The sequence below is a fragment of the Anser cygnoides genome, chromosome 2 (genome assembly GCF_040182565.1).
Source record: "Anser cygnoides isolate HZ-2024a breed goose chromosome 2, Taihu_goose_T2T_genome, whole genome shotgun sequence".
In the NCBI taxonomy this organism is placed as follows: domain Eukaryota; kingdom Metazoa; phylum Chordata; class Aves; order Anseriformes; family Anatidae; genus Anser; species Anser cygnoides.
In genome coordinates, this window is record NC_089874.1 from 4,578,479 (window position 1) to 4,598,840 (window position 20,362).

Consider the following 20,362-nt stretch of genomic DNA (forward strand, 5'->3'; position numbering starts at 1 on the left):
TGTATATCTTTGCTTCTATTTCCTTTATTACCAGGATGATCATAAACAGCAGCTAGAGCAGTGAACGTGCCATAGGTTTATTACAGACCTAATACAATAGCAATATTGCTTGTCTTCAATGTTTTGTAACTTGAGGGGTAGAAAATAGTCCAAGAGCATTTCTTTGTGCATGAAGTAAACTAAAGACCAAATCGTGACTCTCACGCTTTTACCATTAGTATAGGTGTTGAGTTAGAATCATATTATCATAGAATATGCCAAGTTGGAAAGTACCCCCCAGGATCGTTGAGTCCAACTCCTGGCTACACATGGAACCACCCCAAAATCAGACCACATATCTGAGAGCACTGTCCAAACTCTTCTCAAACTCTGGCAGGCTCGGTGTCATGACCACTGCCCTAGGCAGCCTGTCCCAGTGCCCGACCACCTCTGGGTGCAGAACCTTTCCCTAACCCCGAGCCTGACCCTCCCCTGTCCCAGCTCCATGCCGTTCCCTCGGGTCCTGTCGCTGTCCCCAGAGAGCAGAGCTCAGCGCCTGCCCCTCCGCTCCCCTCATGAGGAAGCTGTACGCTTATAGGTGGGCACTTGGAAAATGCTATAGCAAAGGAAACTACATTGTGTTGCAGAGCAACATAAAAAGCAGGAATCATGAACATTTAATGTGTTAGAACAACTGATTTTGTTTATTTTTAAACCACCCCAAAATCCAATCATGCTGTATTTACATAGACAATACACGGGATAAGACACCAAAAGTAAACATGAAAGATAAAACACATTCTGTTTCAGTTTGCTGGTGTTTCTTCCTTTTTTTTTTTTTTTTCATTGTACATTTGCTCAACTCAGTGAAATGATCCAACCTATATGGATTTCCATGTCAACCCTCTCTCAATTCCCATTTCCATGCTGCCTCTATCAGGAGACACCCATCATATTACATCTGGGGTGCTTGTCTGAATGGTTAAGTGTGCAGTTTTTATATAGGTTTCTCTGGGTCTCATTTCTTATGCAAAATGGTTTAGTGCAGAACAAGTATATCAGCACCTATCTGCTTGACCTATATTCTATAGTTAGTATGTAAAACCAGCTACTGCTATGGGTTACTCAGGAAATCAAAAGTAGCACACACACAAAAACAAAAACAGAAAATAGTCTTCCACATTGTTTAGCGTGTTAGTTTTCTTTACATTTCCAGTGTCATTTATTTTGCTAAGCACTTCTTCATTTCTTTCCACTTATCTTCTGCTCTTATTTTCTTACAAAACTGTATACTAAACTTTCTGTATAAAACATTTATATAAACATATATATATATATATAAAACCAAAGGAATGACCCCCAAAATGGACTTACACACAGGTATGCATTTGTCACTCTTTAGAAAGAAAATATACTGTGTGTATATCTATTAATTGTCCCTGAATGTCATAACACTGGCTATTAAAATGGGGTCAGAAAGAAAGAGGATTTTTTTTTTAATCCTGTTTCTTTTCAAATGTAGAGTTAAATTACAAAAGACAAGCAAAAGCAGGACAGTCACAGGAACAATCATGTCCTGTTTATGTATCAGGACCATGCTGTTCCTGTTGCCGTTGTTACTATTACTTTCCAATTTCATTTCTAGTTATTACTTCCCAGGAATTCATATATCTATACATTTTTTGGTCATATATTCTCTCTCTTCACAATGGGCTGGATGCAGGTTCAGAGAGGATGAAACACTGGAAAATGTAAATAGATCTGGGGACTCTGAAGGTTCTTGTTCTGCTCAACAACATTTCTGGTCCTCTTTCTTGAAGATTACCAATCAATTAGAAAATTATGGTTCATTCTAAATAAGGAATAGTTATTAGTGGCTTTTTCTTCCAAAAAATGCTTCTGGAAAATGATTAGAGATTTATTTTTATTTATTTTTAATAAGCACAGCTGACATTAGACAGCCTTGCATGTCTGTATAAATACATATCTTTTTTCTGGTACAAAACCCCTATTATTGGTACAGATGTCCCTTTGTCCTATGTATTTATTCTTTCAGCAAACAGACTTCTTATCAGTACTGCATGATGTGCTGGGAGAACTAGCCACACTAAATACACCAGCAAATTTGGTGGTGGTGAGGGAAGGGTTAAAATTCAACCCAATTTATTTAACTCATGCACAAGTGTCTAATGACTTCTTGGCCTGTAGACTTCACAATTGGATAGCCCCAGGTATGAAAGTGTTATTAAGACAGGGGCAAAAAATGGAAAACCATATTGAGTTAAAAAACAAACAAATAAACAAAAACCAACAAAGTACTTCTTGCTGGTTTACAAAAAGTCTATAACACTGATAAAATCTTCAGAAACCAATGTGCTCCCCCCTCCCCCCTCCCCTTTCCCCTTGTCCTTCTTTATTTTGGCTTCATTTCCACCCTGGAGTTCATATCATCTCCTTCCAGATCGTACTCTTCTACTTGGCCGCTGGTCCACACCTTCACTCGGTCGGTCAGGTCGCTGCTTCTGGGTGCCAGGATGAAGTCGTAAATGAGGGCAGCACTTGCTCCTCCAATGATTGGGCCAACCCAGAAGATCTGGAACACAGGTCCAAGCCCAGTTAGTACATCAGGTATTAATGCATTTGAACCTGTTCTGAAAATCTCCTCTGAAGTTTTTATGCATGATATTTCCAGTGAACACATGAAAAGTATAGGCTATCACTTGAATATTTCCGTAATTACATAGGCAAGAAACTGGGAATTTCTCACCCTGAATTGAACAGACCCAGAGATGGACACCTGTGACTATGCTATCAACACCTGGTATTTAAAATTTTGTATCTATTGGTAAAACATCACTGTTGCTCAAGCTATATTTGGCAGGGAGAGGGGGAACAATTTCTAAAAGTAGCAAAGGTATTGGATTCCTTTCTCACAGCAACCTTCAGTGATACTTAGGTGGATTAGAAAGTAATACCTATTGAGGATGTATTTAGGGGTTTAATTTGCTACTAGCTACTATTTAGCTAGTGATATGCCATGTAAGGCAAACAAAGTTTGGAAGGAGAGGTAATAAAAATGTTTTAGTAGATAGATTGAATTTATTAGAAATAATGGATAGTTTTGAGGAATCTATACATCCAAAGAGATACTGGGTCTGAAAACGTTTTCTTTATTCCGCAATATCAGAGGTTTAATATGGATTACTACCTCTCCTTCTTTTTTACTCTCTCTCTACAAAGGCAAATAGTTTTTCCACACATTTCTGAAAATATTAGCTACTTGTTTAGCAACAGTATCTTAGTTTCCCAATAGAAGTGTTTAAGAGGGAGATAAAGACAGCATTTCAACAGTGTCCTCATTTTGTGTGTTTTAATCTTTAAATTAAAATGGCTTCCATATCCAAAATTTCAGAACTATGCTGTACTACCACCGGACTTCCATGAATTCTTATGCAAATAGCTGCCAAAATGAGTAGGAGAGTTGAAACAAACTAAATTTTAAATATTCAAGAGCACATGCTCATTTAGGGCCTTTATATTAGCCTGCTTTATTCAGTTTTATTGAAATAAGCAAATTTTCATGAAGTTCTTCATTTTAACCACAAGGAATAATTGTAAAATCTATAGTGTTTTCAGTGCACTTATCCGTGGAAGTGCATAAGTAAACACTTAACATTAGGCAGATGAACATTTTATTAGGTTTCAAATATTGGATGATCCACTTCAGTTTATAAATGTGTTTAGGAGCCTTCCTAAATTAGGTTTGACTGGATTAAGCAGTAACAACTTGCAAACTCCGTTTAAACAATATATGCTCAATACAGAATTCAGTATAACGAGGCTTTAAAGTTTAAAACAAGTTAAATAAATAAATAAATAAATAAATAATGGGAAATAACCAAATAATATCAGCTGTATTAGTTTGAACATACAAATTCAGCTTGAAGAATTATCAGTCTTCTTAGTGAGGAGTAAAGGAGATTATTTTTTTTAAACGAAATAGAAACAGCAGTTCACCAACTCAGTGTTAATGATATGGATTTAAATGTTTCTGATTTTGAAGGTTGTGTATATGCAGAATCTCTTGTGAGCTAAACTAATTTCTTCAACTTACCCAGTGATTTTCAAAGTTGTTAGCAATCAGCGCTGAGCCAAAAGATCTGGCTGGATTAATTCCACATCCGGTGTAATCAATCTAGGAGTTGAAAAGAGAACCAGTGGTGAGGTGCTGAGGCACATGTGGCATCTTCATTACACAGGAGACTAAGCAGCTGTCTACAGAATGGATCAGATGCACACAAGAGCTTCATTCAATCCACCTACTTTTACTCAGAAAAAGGGGGAAAAACTGTTTGCCACATTACTGTCCCATCCCAACACTGAAACAGGTCCTAGTGCAGTGACTCCTTCTCACAAGTGTTCAATCTCAGCACTTACAGCCACAGCTGCATGGCTCAAGGGAGCAGGGCCACAAGTGTTGCAGAAATAGGGTCAGCCTCTGAAGAGGAGGGAGAAGGATGAAAGTACCATGTTGCCCATCATCTACCTGCCTTCACTGGCCCGTCTTGTTGTGGAACATTGCAGGTATCAACTGTGAGAGCTAAAACTTACAGCAAGAAGGTGTCCCAGGGCAACAGAGAGACCAATGGCCAGAGGTGCTGATCCTGAGACATCAGTCCTTCTCCGGTCTGTGGTAGCAAGGACACACAAAACCAGCTGGAGGGTAGCGATGATTTCAATTCCTAGTCCTTGGCCTGCATTGATTCCATCTGAAAGCTGTATGGAGACAAGAAGGAAAATGTCAGCTGGTATTCCTATCAGTCTTCAACCAGACATCAAAGTTTCAGGGGATCTGTTGTCTCAATAGGAAACACATGCTACTGTACGTGAGGGGAAATGTAGCCAGCTTTTGCTGTTGATATAACAAGGTTGTTGCACACAGCCAAAGTGAACACTCGGCCACTAGACACAATGAGAACGTAGCTGGTGTACGTGTGAAAGACAAATGAGTCAAAGATTTGCCTTCAATAGAGTTTACCCATAAAAATGAACTCTAGTGTCATGACATTTATTCATTGCTTCTAAGAATGAGGATGTTGTGGTTAGGTTAAACATTGCTTAACTTGACTTTGGCAACGATTGCCAAACATACATGGGCAGGAGGTGGAAGAGACAAATAGAGTAAGAAAGGTGCATAGCTCTGGGTAGCTTGAAGAAGGTACCTATCTCTGTTATTTACAAGTGACATTAATCAGTTTTTCTCCCACCACTATTTTCTGCTGTTCAGTATGAACTCTTCAGAACAAGGACTTCATGTGGGCAATTCCCTGCAGAATGCAAGCACCACGGGTAGATTTTCTCCTGAATATTAATTCACCTATACTGTGATTCAGTTGCCTGAAAATATGCATCTAATGCCATTTGAAACACCCAGGGATATGCATGGTGTTCATGTGGGACTAGCAGATGTGACACAGGAGACCAAAGGTATCTAAAATGGCTCTAGAGGCCAGTGTTCAGGCAGCATTATCTCTAAACTTGGTTTGGCAATGAGCACAGTCAATGGGGATGAGCTGCTCAGAAGAATCAGATCACTTTCTAGACCACTTCTGACTACAACAAGAGCTTTAAAACAACATATACAGAGACTAATTTTGTGTGTATCTTAGACCTGAACTGAATCCAACCCAATTTCTTTGGGAGTCAGGAAAAAAATCCACAATACAAAAATCCTACAGGGCTGATGGAGGAAGCAATTCAGTTTCTTAGTGAAGTAAAGCCAGCAAAACTCAGACTGTCAGATGTAGATATTCCATCTGTGTTATTAATCATGGAACCAGTAGAGTTTCTTAATAATGTGAATTTTGTAGAATGTATGGAAGCCACAGTAATTTACATAAATGAACATTAAACAATAGAAATTTCATATTTCGGTAGTACTATTAGAAACTTGTGCTTAACAAGTAACTATAGATGTAATGATATAACAGGTTTGAGTTCTGCTTCTAATCTCTATATTCACTGGCATGCTAGTTAAGACAAGACAAGCCTGTATCTGAGCTGAATAAATTGTTGTTAAGCAGAAGTAATTGCATTGCATGGATCGGATAAAACATGAACTTGGACAGAGGCCAGATAAACTGAGAATGTGAGTGACTCAGTGTAGGAAGCAAGCTCTGCAAAATTTACACTCAAGAATAGTGCTATCAGTAGGTTATCCCATCTGTCATAGCCTCTGCACAAAAAATTGCAAGGTCATACATAACAAAAACATAATTACATGTTATTTTGATCTGCAAAGAGTAATGAAAGTATGGGAAATCATGATTTTTTTTTATGGTTTTACAACATAATTTCTCTAAAACTAATCTTTGAATAACCTTAAAACATAAGGATGATTAGCTGAACTCCTTCGCTTTCCACCTTTGCTATTCACTTTTCTTGTTTCTTCTGTGTAACAAAGGATAATATCAAATTTCTAACACTGGAAAATACTGCCTGAGTTTTCAGCTAACGTAAATCTGTTTAGGTACATTATAAAGAGTGAAAATATATTGATTTTGGCAATCAGAAGCATAAATATTTTTATATCTTTTTATTTAATATGTAGAACTGAATTAGAAGCAGTTTGTCCACATAAAAGGGAATTTTTGTTGAAATGACGGTCATTTTGGTTCCTTCAGCCTCTATGCAGTAGAAACTAAAATCAATTGATAAAAATTTCAACACAAATAAGACTATGTGTAAGAAATAAAAATTTGTCATAAATATGTACATATAAGCTGGCTGTGAAAATGACATGTTCCAGAAATCTATACTGAACACCTGAAACAACACTAAATTAGTATTCTATTACTTCTGCCATGCCCTTTTAAAATAATCACTTTATTTGCTGCAAAGACAGTGGGATTTGTGAATCAACAATCTAGTCTTCAAACACATCCTACTGATATAAAAGAATTTGTACTATAGACTCTGGAAATTCCTATCTCACGTTCGGAGGGCCGAATGGTCAATATTAAAAGGCGAGTATGTTTGCAAATGAGTGAGTGATATACAGATTCCCCAAAGTGGATATGAAACTAGGATTTCCTCTATTATAACGCAACCGTTAAACCCCAGAGAGTCTAGATCTGAGATGTGACGTGTTCATGTTAGTATTTGAAAAGACCTTGGCATTTGAGATGATTAAACACTGACCTATCTTAAGTCTTTCCCTTTGCTTTGAAGGGCTTCAAGAAAAGAAGAAAGACAATAAGAGCAAAATTACGCTTTCAAAACCTGTGATAATCCTAATCTCTGAGAGGCGGAAATCATAGTCTTCCTTTCCCTGCAGGAAAACACACATCCTAAGGTTGACGTGACTTGAGGTCATTCTCCTTGCTAATCAACAGTTATTGATGGGCTGTGTGGAATCAAATAAAACCTGGAAATGTCATAGGAAACCTTTTGCTTTCCTCTAGCATGTAATTTTACGCAGCCTGCCAGGGACATAAGATTACCTTGTGAGAGCAAGAACTCTGGGCCGTGTTCCAAAACACTGCAAACTGAGGCAAGCCTTGGATGTCCTCATTTGCTGTGGTTTGTGGATATGCAGTATTTAAGTATATTATCACAGATGTTGGTTATTTGCCTACTTGTCAGAGCTATAGTGTCACTACAGCAGCACCCTGGACCTATCAGGATACAGTAACACAAGGAACATCATGCATCTTCACCATACTAACCATATCCCAGCATAACATGCGTAGTAGTGCATTTCCTGATATTCCCATAACCAAGGAGAGGTGTCAAGTTAAAATGAACATATATATACATATGCATATATATATTTGTATAGTCCTTGGTCACAGTAGATTTGTAAGGGTTACCCAGATAACAGATAGAGGTTGGACTAGGTGATCTTAGAGGTCTCTTCCAACCTAGATGAATTTGTGATTCTGTGATTCTGTGATTGCAAGAGACCTGTCTACGTGAGTCTATAAAGATACACAGAAGTAAATATCAGCTACTTGTCTTAACATTTAGTATTCTTCTATTGAATAGATCCTGAATTTAAGGTGACCATATCTCTGGTTCTTAAATAGATATAATAATGTCTTGAAACATAAGATGTAGTCACCTCTACTGTAGTGTTGAAGTGAAGGAGTCCTTTTCCAGTGTCCTGTACCCATACTGCAATGACTTGCTGTGCTGTATTAGTAGGCAGCTTACTGGTGGTCACAACAAGGTAAGTGGGCTGGGTCATGGGCTGACACTGCTTTTGTCCTTGATATATCTGTGGGGAAATCTCTGGCCTCTTCTCACCTTAGGCCAATAACCCTCACATGCTTTGTATTTTGGGTGATGCTCATTAAGGTTGCAGAAAAAAATGTCAGAAGACAGAAAACAGCAGATTAATTCCCTGCCCCCTTCATGCTTCAGATTTGTGAGGCTCAAAGACAAATTCAATGCTTTAAGGAACTAAATCTGCTGTAAGTGAATAAAATGAAATGCAGAAGCCCACAGTGATCTCCAACAAAATTTCCATGCCATAGGAGGCAATCCAGTCCTGTACGCCTTTGTGTTCACATTAATTGTTCCACTGAAATTCATTTCTAAATCACTCGATTATTTTGACAAGAGAAGCACCAGAAACATACCCAAAAAGTGGGTTACATTATTGGCAAGATCTGAGAGTTATATGTAGACATAAATATATCTGATCGGCTGAATCACTCTCTTGTCTGCAGTAGTTTGCACTGAGTAATTTTCCTTTGACTGTAATAGCGCCCAGACCACATGCAGAAGCATACATGTAGACAACCGTAGTGAGGTGTATCCTTCTGTGAGCTGAATCCCACCATCACAACTTTTACCTGAGTTCAGTGTGACGTTAGATAAGTTAGCGGGAAAAAAAAAAGTCCGCTGGAATTTGCTAAATTTATAGAAATCACACATCATTCAGAAAGCTTCTGTATCCCAAGCTGAATCTGGTTGGAAGCTAAGGAAAACACTCAGGGCATACTGAACCTTTCTTTGCTGCGTTACTAGAGATAGGGATGAGGCAACTTTTTCCCATTCAAAGACTAGTTTTATCTGATAATGCAGCTGTTGCCCTAGAGCAATCTGGTTTGAATGTAGTGCTGACTCTGCTTTGAGCAAGGGGCTGGACTGTGACCTTCTGAGGTCCCTTCTGTCTTGAGCTATCACATGAGAGACCTCAGTTTTTTGGCCCTGTGGGAAAAATTGGGAAAGGATTGTCTCACCTCTGCTGTGCCTCAGCTGAGTTAATGCACAGTTAGTGACATACGTAAGTAGTGGAGGCACAGCTGGTGGATCAATGACTGTGAAGGCTCTGCACAGATATAGTCCATAACGGTGAGTGAGCCAAGAAAGAGGTAATATTGTGAGGACTATTAGACCTGAGTGCAAAATTTAATGAAAAATCATTTCCCAGTCATGACTGTGAAAGTAACTACTTGAGATGAGCACCTGCTTTTTGGCCGGAGGAAATGTGTAGCAGTCACATTGCTTCCATTTCTCTACAACATCAGACAGTTTTGATTTATTTGTGACTGGAACTACGGAAGCTTCTTTCTCATAAGTGCCCTTAGCTGCCATGTTTAACTGACTGCCTTCCATATCTTCAGGCAACAATATGGGCAAACTAATGGTATGTTTTCTCTCTGTTTCTTTGTTTTTTCTTCTTTTTTTTTTCCTTATTTTTTTTCTTTTTTTTTTTTTTTTTTTTTTTCCCAACATGATATTTATTAGTTGTCTGCCTTCAAGAGAAACAAGTACAGGAAATTAAACTGGCCCAAGGTAAACCCAACTGTGTACTTCACCAGTGGCTTCATATTTTTCTCATTAGAAATAAAATTATATCAAATTCAAACCTGTTTCCTGTTATACGGATAAGACAGTTTGTTATGTAAGGTGGTTTCATCATGTGATGCTATGCCTGCCCCATTTCATCCAAAAAACTCTTAGCAATGGATTGTATCTTCTGGAGTTGAGCTTACTTTCATATAACAGGGATTATTTTCTCATTATTCCTGAAAAATGGTAGGCCTCTGGAAATGTACAAATCTATTTTTCAGTAGGGGAATGTCAATTTTCTCCATCCTTATGAAACACTTCACTGCAAGTCATGCTGGTTAATGCTTTTTTCAAGAGAGAAAAATGAAACCAAAGCCTCATAGCTATATTGACACATATAACAACACTGTTGGCTGGGCCTTCTCTCCTTTGAATATCCTAGACATCCCCTGTATAAGGCTAGGTTTCGGAGAACCCCAGCAACAGTATGTCTGGAACATAATAATAAGAGTGTTGTGGACCAGTTATGAATTTGCTACCTTCAATAAAAGTGTTTTTAATACTCATGCTGGGAGAACTATGTTCTTCTGTCCACAAAAAAGAAAAAAAAATAAAAATAAAAAAAAAATTAAGTAGCAGTGTTGCAGTAAATAATGTCTTTATATTAGACAGACCTCTTTCCTTGTGTGCTGAACTCAAATAAACAGCCAACAATTTGCACCAGGCCTGATGTTTTCAGCATTACAAGTTATTTGCTTATTTCTGATGTGGCAGACTTTTCTCTTAAAGCAATATTTTTGGCATCTTCCTCAACCAAATCTGAATCTACTTCCTTGGATATATTTGTTTCTGACTATTCAAAAAATAAATATATATATATACATACATACATACATATATGTATAAATAATCTGTCTTCCTATGTTTTATTCTTGCAACTTAAAATTTCCCATCTTTGATTTTCCTTATTTTTCTTAATAAGAAAAATTCTTCATGTGAGTTTAAATGGTTCATGCTCTCTTCTTCATCCCTAAATCGGAAATATTAATTATGCTTTTTTATACCAAACTAACATTTAAGTGTTTAACTGGGCAGTTATTTAACACAATGTTCTTTAAATGTAATCTCAGAAATTAATCTTCCGACTTCCCTTAAAACTGTCAGTCATTTTGTCTGACTCTTCTCTTTCTTTCAGCTCCAGGCTCCATCATGAAAATAACTTGGTAACTCCTGTCTGGATGACACCCCTTTCTCCTGCTGGAAGGGTATTCCAGAGCTCCATGTATATAAGCCTTGATTTAACTGACAGTCAAAATGTATTCTGAGACTTTATCTGTTTAACTACAGTTATTATCTTCTCTCTTTACAATTTAATAGTATTGCTGTGAAATGGATGTTTCTGTACTCATTATTTGAGTGTTAAGGATTCAGAGAGTAGAAAAGTCACATTTCTTTAATAAGCAGAGTCAGGTAAAGATCTAAAGAGTTTCACTTAAAGTTATGCAACAGGAGCACTCAGATGAAGCTGCTTATGAAGCAAAGGATTTGCTTTGGATCATATCCTAGATCAACAATAGAAGCATTTATCAGAACCTAAGGACAAAACATATTGTCCCCTGCTAGATTATCCTTCCTATAAATACAGCCTTAAGAGCTCTAGAGGGGGCACATTCAATTCCCAAAGCACAAATCATATTTTCCATTCTTTGGACAGCAGACACCCTCCAGGAACAAGACTAACTTTCCTCCCACCCTGTCTTCAGGCTGATGAGAAACTAGCCAAGGCTTTGTCTTGCAGCAGCCTGGTATGCCATAAAGAGAAGAGTGATGGCTTCATTTATATTAAACGAGCACATAAAGCTTACATATGAAGCCAATGACAGACAGTAAAAGTCAATAGCTGTATAGGACTTTCATTTAGCACAGACAGTTGGAGATGAACCACTTGTTTAACTGTCTCATTTGCACTTTTACTTTTTGATGTGACTGTGGGAAAATTTCTCTGGGAAATGTTGTTGTTGTTGCTGAGAAGTATACCACTTCTATTCAGAGTATAAGGTGATTTTTTTTTCTTTACCCAGCCAAACACAAGTAAGTAGTTTATTTTCACTAATACATTTGAAGCATTTATTTATACCGGTAAACTATTTGTGATCTCCCGTATTGTCAGCCAAGAAGGAAATGGTGTTTCAACAGGGAATTGAGGGCATATCTGAATTTTGAGTTTTATACAATCTACTTTTCAAAGGTGTTACTGGAACAACTATCTAGATTTGCACAAACATCACAGTGTGGTTGTTGGCAGTTGCACCAAAGCAATATTCATTTTATACTTCTAGACAAACACTACAGCCAGCCTGTGAAATTTTCAAACTTTCCAACTCTGAGGTAGTTTATACAGTCAGTCTTGTGCAGAGCATTCAAGACCTGGTATTTCCATGGAGTTAAAATACAGCTCTGGATATATGCACTGGACTTCAGAAATTAGGGGAACAATTCCAGCTCCTTCTCCACCTTGTTCATCAAGAGTCATATCAAAGGAAGGAATAGGGGCCAAGCTTGACTTTATTCATTCCTCAGTTTAAATGCAGTCATCATTAACTTCAAGGGAAGTTCTGTGAATATGTGTAAGGAAACATGTGCCACAGTTCTGCTTTCAAAGCATTCATTGACTTCTCTTGGCACAGAATGTGTCAAGAGCCTGGAAAATTTTGGTTTTCTGTGGTACCTCTCAGTGGTTCCTGGAGAAGGGATGCACAGGACTCTACCAGGAAAGTACACAAAGGATTTCTTGGCTCCTTTCCTATCCTCAAATGCCAAAAGAGAAACCCCTTGCAGACTTTTCAGCACACATTTTTGCCCTCCTGCTGTTTAAAGAGTTTTCTCCAGGATGCCTGCCAGGCTCTGTATATTTGATTTAACAGGTTAATGCTGTGCTTTAACCTCACATATCATTGACATCAGCAGAGTTGCAGCAGTTAAATACCAACACTAGCTTTGGCTCTGAATGCCAGAAAGAGTAGTACTTTCCCATCATGTTGTATATTAATAAACGCACAGAACCACATGCTGCTCCCAGCCAGGAAAACCTCCAGGAGACATTCACTTGCTCCATGGCATTATTATTACATTATTCCAGAGGCACTGAGGAGCACAGCCACAGCCTGATGGCCCGTTGTGGCAGATACCATGTCAGCCCACAATGAAAAGGCTGCCTGTACCTCTGCATGTTTCTAATCAAAAAGCAGCAATTTAAAGGCAGGAGAATACAGAAACACCGACACATAATATACACATAGTTTGCTATTCATGAAGTTATGCATTGGTGTAATAGTTTGGTCTAGTTTCTTTAACTCTGGAACACAGATTTTTCTAAGAATAAAGATTTCTTCAACATTTTTAATTATGATATCAGGTAAAGATCTCTCTGTTATTGAATACTCCCTATTAAGCTAGAGGATGACAGATAAGCAAGAATGTACTATTGCTGTAAAGAAAACAGGCAATTTCCTCTTGAGAAAAACAGGAAATTTTAAAAGGCTTATTTTTTCTTCCTTTAGTAGTTGTGATCTGGTTTGGTATCCTTGTTTTTAAAAATGTTTCTCTTAAAGGTAGCTATAATACAAACCAGATAGTGACATTTTTTAGGACTAAAGAAATGCTATTCTCAGCCCACTCAAAGGTCCAAATTATCTGCTGAAGTATATGAGCCCTGCTACAATGACTTATATGTTGTTTTTACCACCACAAATTTGAATTAATCTCATCTGAAAAATCCCTCTATCTATCTATCCATCTATCCATCCAGCTGTCTCCGGTGTGTGAGAGCACGTGCAGAGATAGATGTGCATACTGATACACAAAATATCCAAATATATATGGCATAATACATAGAGTGCCAGGGAAAGGAAAATATTTTTAACTATTTATTCACCAGTCAGGAAGGATGGTGGAAAAATGAATTTCCTTCTTTGTCATACTTAATCTTACTTAGTTTGACAGCCAAACACAGAAAAAAAAAAGTGCTTAAAAAAAAACCAACACAACAAAACAAGACAAAACCAGCATGAATTAATTTGAATTACAACATTAACCAATCAACCAAATTAATATTGTTTTAGGTCTGATGCAAATCATCATTTTAAAACCCTCTGTGCACACTTTTCATCGATTTCTATCATTTCTATTCAAACAGGGCCTTAATTAATGCCTGCAGAGCGTTTTTCAGACAATGCACAATCAACCTTAGATCCTCCGGACACGGGCCCTGTTCATGGTGTGAAACCCACTTCGAACCACTCTACTTTAGCTCTTTAATAAGATTTAGAGCGATAACCCCTGTTATCACCAAAGGTACTGGAGGATGAGTGATAACCATCAGTTTTAAATCCCAGCCCAGATGTTTCTGCTGTGTCTGGGCGAGCTCGTTAGAAAGCAGCCACGACTATGGCCATTTCTGAGCAGGTGCTTTCCTGTGTCCCACCTCCCTAGCATGGTGTGATTCCCTACAATTCTGGCATGCCATAAAAGGCTGCTGCTGCAAGATCGAAATCGAATAATGAGGTATTGTTTTGGTGCTCTTTGTTAAGAACTAAAAATCATGGGCTAATCTCATGTGCAGGAACCATTTAGAAAATGCAGCCGCTTCTGGTCCCATGCCGCGGCTTGAATGTCTAAGTACGCAGATGTCCCAGCGCAGGCAAGTTTGGCAGGAGGACCCTAAATCTAATCAAAAACAGGGAGGTTGGAGGACAATGTCACGGAGAATGAAGCTGACAGTATGGAAACTTGACAAAGATGCAGGACATAATGTGCATTGTAAAGAGGAATCACAAGGTTTTAACAAGCACAAGAGGTCAGGAACTCAGCTACTGTCTCATCCATCCAGCGGCACCTCTGGAACCACAATTCTCCGTACTGACTCAGAGGAAAAGCAGCATCACTTACACAATTGTCCACTCACTCCGTCAAGCTCTCAGTTTATTTTGGAATTTCTAACACCACAACCAGACTTTGCTTAATTTGAGGCTGGAGGAGAGCAGACTCAGAGGGTGTGGGCACAAAGGGAGGGAAATCACAAAGGGAAGCACTGAGTCATCAGCACCAAGCATGCAAGTCCTGCTCCCATGGTCAGAGGGCCATCGCTGGTTGCTCAGGACCAGATGTGGGGAGTCTGGTGATTCCTATCATCCGTGATACCCCCTGAGGCAACTTTCCAAAGGATGGGAAAGATGTGAAAGAAAGGAGGCAGAGACACAATTGCACTGAAAATCCAGTGTTCCAGGAACAAACGGATTTCCACACTGCCGGAGTGGTATCTGTGGCTATTCATCTGTCTTAAAAAATTAATCCAGATCTCTTAATCTGCTGACCACAGATCTCTGGCTCTTCTAGAAAGTTCTTCAGTTGCACAAATAACATTTGTTGGTCTATGAAGCGGTTCTGAAAACAGATTTCTTCTATTTGTTATTCTTGGTTGTTTTTCTTTTCTCTTTATCTACCCTGAGCAAAACTACCTTCAGGTCTGTTTTTCTTGCCTACAATTTTTGATCCACTTGTAACTTTAAAAAAAATATGTTTTGTTTTATAAACTGCACGGCAGAGTATTTCAAACTGTGACCCATGAAGCTTATGGGGGCACATTTCCTGGCATTTTAATTAGTATACAGAAATACAGAAAGTACTTAAAATTATGAAATTGTAAAGCAGTGTCTGAATTTTTCATAAAGTGATTATTTTCACACAAAATTAACAACGACAACAACAAAACCAACCCTGAGATAAATAAATTTGCTCAACGTGCTTTTAATAGCCTGATAAAAGTTCTCAAGATAAACATTACTGAACAGCAAATATTATGTTACCTTACAGTACAGACATCTCCTCTCACCCGCCTTTCCTGCTTGAGCTCTTTGTTGGTCATTAATTGCCCATGATGAATAGTTTCTTCCATTACCCAAACTACAGATCTGTCCTCACTAGACAATAGCCAACTATGTTGGCAGATGAGTGCACTTTGGATCAGATTTTCTCTACTCTTAGAGTTTTACCTAATGGAAATTTCTAAAATGTAGTAATCCAGTTGCAAAAAAAAATAAAAATAAAAAATAAAAAATAAAAAATAAAAAATAAAAAATAAAAATAAAATAAAATAAAATAAAGATATAAGATGATGTAAGGAAAAATATTCAAATATTTAGAAAAACAAAAAACATTGCATACTTTCAGCTTTTCCAATTCTCAAAGTTTTTCCTTTGGTAGCCACACCACACCCAAAATATATGGGAAGTTGTGTCTTAACAGATTGAATAACCTAAGTACCTCTCTGAATATTGTCCAGAATTTCTTATTTAGAACCAGACAAAGTAATTAAAAAAAAAAAACATTTCCATTGACTTCAGTGATGTTTAGATCAAACTCTTCATATGTGACCACTTTGTTTGTCTCTCAGGGTAAAACAGACCCTTATATTGAACATGTTAAAAGACAGTCCTGCTTTTTCCTGCTACCTTCTTTCTCTTCAGCATTGTACCTTCCATGTCTGTTTTTTGTGTTTCATTTGCTTTTATATCCCTTTTTACCTCTGAGCAGTAAGGCATGGATTCGTCACACTTTATTTCAGGTACTTAACAGAGGCTCCCAGGGCTGGAACCTCATCATACCAAGTTTTCTCTACAGCCAAGGAAGAGAGCAAGGTTTCTCTAGAGGACATCTGAGTGGATCTAAGAGCTGAAGTACCTTTATTTGTCTCTCCTTCTCTATGATGAACTGGAAAGGAACCTTAGAAATTGAGCTCATCACTTGGGCCCCTCAGTGCAGGTCCTACAGCTGGGCAGGATGAATCTAAGTGCAGGCATGCAGTCCCACCCAGCATCAGTGAGGACACTGGATAGCCACTGGCTGCACTAAATTGCTCCCAGCACGATTTTCCTGTCAGAAACACCTTTCCAAGGCCATGGCACTGTCAGAACAGAGGCCCCGGTCACGCATATCCAAGCGTATCAAGCATATCTTCCCACCCTTGCCAAAGAAACAACACTCCCTTCCTTTCTATTCTTTTTCTCAACAGTGAATCTATACCTCCTCTTCTACCAGAAGGACAAGGAGACAAAGTAGCTGGCAGGAATGCCAGGTCTGTCCCTCCCCTCCTTGTCCTCAGGTTAAAAAGCATGACAGGAAAGCCGATCTCTGTGGTTTCTCCCTATCCTCTGTTTGCTGAAGGAGGCAGCGTGCTGGGCTGCGATTCCAGGATGTGCCCCGTTGCGATCAGCTCTGCACAAGGAGAGGTGTCCTGCTGTTCTCCCCTGCGCTGGGCTCGGACTGCCGCCCCCTTAGACCCTCATCTCCCCTCCCCAGGCAGTCCCAGCTCATCAGTGGGAAATGAATGGACGTGCTTTCCTCTCCAGTTCTCTCCTACGAGGGAAAAGAACAGCTGTTGCACTCCCCGTCTCCTGGGAAGTCCCCCCCCCCCCCACTGCTCTTTTATCCAGAGAATTTAGAACTGGCTGGGAAATAGAAAATAAAATAAATAAAATTGAATTAAAATAAAAACTCTGAGCATTTGACAATGACAAGCACTGAGACCAGGGCTTTTCACAATATGTGAGAACCATTTTATCCACTAATTCACAGAACACAGAAAGTGTTGCCAGATTTGTAAAACAGGCATGGTGGAGACTTACCATACGCTTCCTCTTACAGTAAAGTTTATGGTATTGGAAAGGATGAATTTAACTACATTCCAAAGGTGTTCCTAGAGGAAGGAAAAAGACTTCCACCTTCAAATGTAATTTTTGAGATTCAAGGAGTAGTCTCCTAGGCTTACCAAAATCAGTGACTCTACTGTTTTTCTCTTCTGAGGTGGCCTTGTGCAGAGCTCTGAATTGTACCGTTGTAATCTGGAGGATCACCGACTGAGGAGCACGAGGCTGGGGTGGTCACCTACACCCACTTTACAAACGGCCAGTTTCAAGGCTTCGGGATGGAGCAAGGAGCCAGCCATCAGCCCTTTGTGGCAAGCAAAAAGGAAAAGCCCAAATGCAAATGGGACCTCCCGTGCTTAATGGCAGCTGGCAGTCAGACCTCTCGAGGAAACCACTTGGGCGGATACCCTGTCCCACGCGGCCGAGCTGTTCTCCCTGCCAGTGGTTGCAGAGGGAAAGATCACGTACCACACACACAGCCAGAGCCTTCTGGACTTAATAAAAAGATTCCCTCTTCTTCCCCAAAATGTTTTGGATTAACCCATCAACATTTCTGGATTGATGGCATGGGGGGGATCCCTGCAGGCACCAGGCTTCAGCAAGGGAGGTAAGCGGAAAACCCCCAGAGTGACAAAAGGGTGGATGATACTGGGCTACTCAGGAATGACCTCAATGTCAGCTTTTGTTTTCAAAAACTTCACTGCCTTATTTTTGGAAATAACTGCAATGCCACAGAATGCTAAAACATATATATATATTTTTCATCCTTTCTTTCCTTTTTTGCCAAAATGATTCCTGAAGAGATATTGTATTTGGAGCTTTATGTCCCAAATATCCCTGTGAAATCTAAGAGGCATGAAATTTCAAATAAGTTCAAGTTTCAAACTGCAGCCAGGAATATCCTGCAAGAAAGGGTCCACAGAAAAGACATGAAATACTTATTCTTAACAGAATCAGGTGAGATAAGTGACTGGAATGGAATTTCCATTTATAGCACTCCTCTGTGTATTGCTGTGGCTGTAGGACCATCTCACTGACATCCACTGACAATGGGATGATTTAATGTTTAAAAGGGTAACTACCACTTTTGCTCCTGTTATGGTACAATGACAACAGCAAAATGACAACATGTTGAGGAGGAGGAGCTGCAGTCAGGCAATTTCTGTGCAGCGTGACTGTCAATAGCTGTGAGCAGCTGGATGGGAGAGGGCTAAAACCTGTTAAATTGTTTCCTCTTTTTTTCTAGCCTACACCTGAGAACTCGGTTTGTTGTTCTTCTGTTTTTTTTTGGTTTGTTTGTTTGTTTTGTTTTTTCTTTCCCGTTTTTGCACAGCTAAAGGAACAAAACAAGGAAAATGCAGCTGGGGTTCTGTATCAGGCAGGATGTTAGCACTTTGCCTAATGCAACAGGTGATGCTCACACCTTTTGTGCTAGAGTTTCTCCTGCTACCCATCTCTCTCACTGTTCCCATAGCTTCTTTCACTGCAGTCATCATCATCTTACACAAACAATTAATTAGGTATTGGAAAAGAGCCACATTCATAGAAGTGAAAATAACATTGATCATATACACATTAATCAGCATCATGAGCCAAAGGTGTGTTACCTGAGACCTACAGAAGAAGCAAAGGGACTCGGTCATGCAAGTCCCAGTGATTTCAAAGTTAAATCGGTGTCAAAAGGCACCTTTCAGCAACATGGATGTACAAAACTGAACATAAGCAAAACTGTTAATGACCATAACGTCCTGCAGCTCTGAAAAGGGGGTGTGGAGAAAGGACCGTCCCTATGACATCTCTTACAAAATAAAAGAATTAAATAAGTGCTTAAATTGATAGCAGTGAATGCAACTACCCTAGATCCACCCTGGCATCAGCCAGGACTGGACCCCCTGCTACAATAAGTAATTGGCTGCCTGAGCTCACCACCACACCACCACCACCACCCACGTCCTCAGTAGCTTACAGGTGTTGCACTCACATTTCTACTTAAAAAAAAAAAAAAGGGGGAATAAAAGGTTTCTGCTTACCGCATTGAGCCCCAGGAGGTTGTTTGGGAGAGAGGAGGTGACTCCCGACAGAATAGCTGTGGCCACCACTGCCCCCAGGCACTGGGCAATGATGTACATGAGCGCTTTGAAGATGCTGATCTGGCAGCTCAGCAGGAGGCCCAGGGTCACGGCTGGGTTCAGGTGGGCACCGCTGATGTGGCCCACGCTTTGTGCCATGGTAGCGATGGATAACCCAAAAGCCAGTGAAACCTTCACGTTGTCCTGAGACCTCGTCGACGTTTTGTTGCCCACCACTGGGAAGCTAAAACCCAGAGCTGAGCCTATGCTGATAAAAATAAAGAGGCTCATGGCAAGGAACTCAGCCACCACTGCTCTCCAGAACATTTTCTTTTTGAATTCACTAGCCATCTTTCCTCTTTCTCTCTCTCCCCTCCTCACTTTTCCTTCTCCTCTCTCCCTTCTCCTGCCTGATATTTTCCCTCCGAGGTCTGAAGAGAAAGCTGGAGAAAAAATACAGTCCTTGGATTATTTATAGGGCTTTGGGTGGTCTGTAGGAGGGAAGGGGTGTTGCACAAAAGGAGGAAAGAACATCTACATAGATGCTGACTGCTAGATTGATGTAAGACACTGCACGCTTGCCAAAGTTTTTCTTCCTTTTTTTTTTTTTTTTTTTTTTTCCCCGCTCCCTTAACAGCCTTCGATCTCCGCTGCCGTTTTTAAGAGGCTTTTAAAAATCCTTGGAAAAGCCTTTAGGAGTGCCTCAGGAATTTTACCCTGACTTGTTTAACTTCTGTATCGTCATTCAGCACACAGATTGGAGTGAGAGCTTGTGCGGGATTTCTGTCTGAAGCTGGACTGAAAGGAAAA

The 20,362-nt window shown here is 39.5% G+C and overlaps 1 protein-coding gene across 1 annotated transcript; it reads right to left on the minus strand.

The window, feature by feature from the left end:
* Nucleotides 1–655: 655 nt before the first annotated feature.
* Nucleotides 656–20,013, minus strand: AQP1 (aquaporin 1 (Colton blood group)). The gene is made up of 4 exons (XM_013182494.3): nucleotides 19,514–20,013; nucleotides 4,591–4,755; nucleotides 4,094–4,174; nucleotides 656–2,572 (listed from the first exon to the last, which is right to left on the minus strand). Exons 1-4 carry the CDS (start codon nucleotides 19,901–19,903, stop codon nucleotides 2,393–2,395), a joined length of 816 nt encoding a protein of 271 aa, XP_013037948.1. The 5' UTR covers nucleotides 19,904–20,013; the 3' UTR covers nucleotides 656–2,392.
* Between the last annotated feature and the right edge of the window lie 349 nt (nucleotides 20,014–20,362).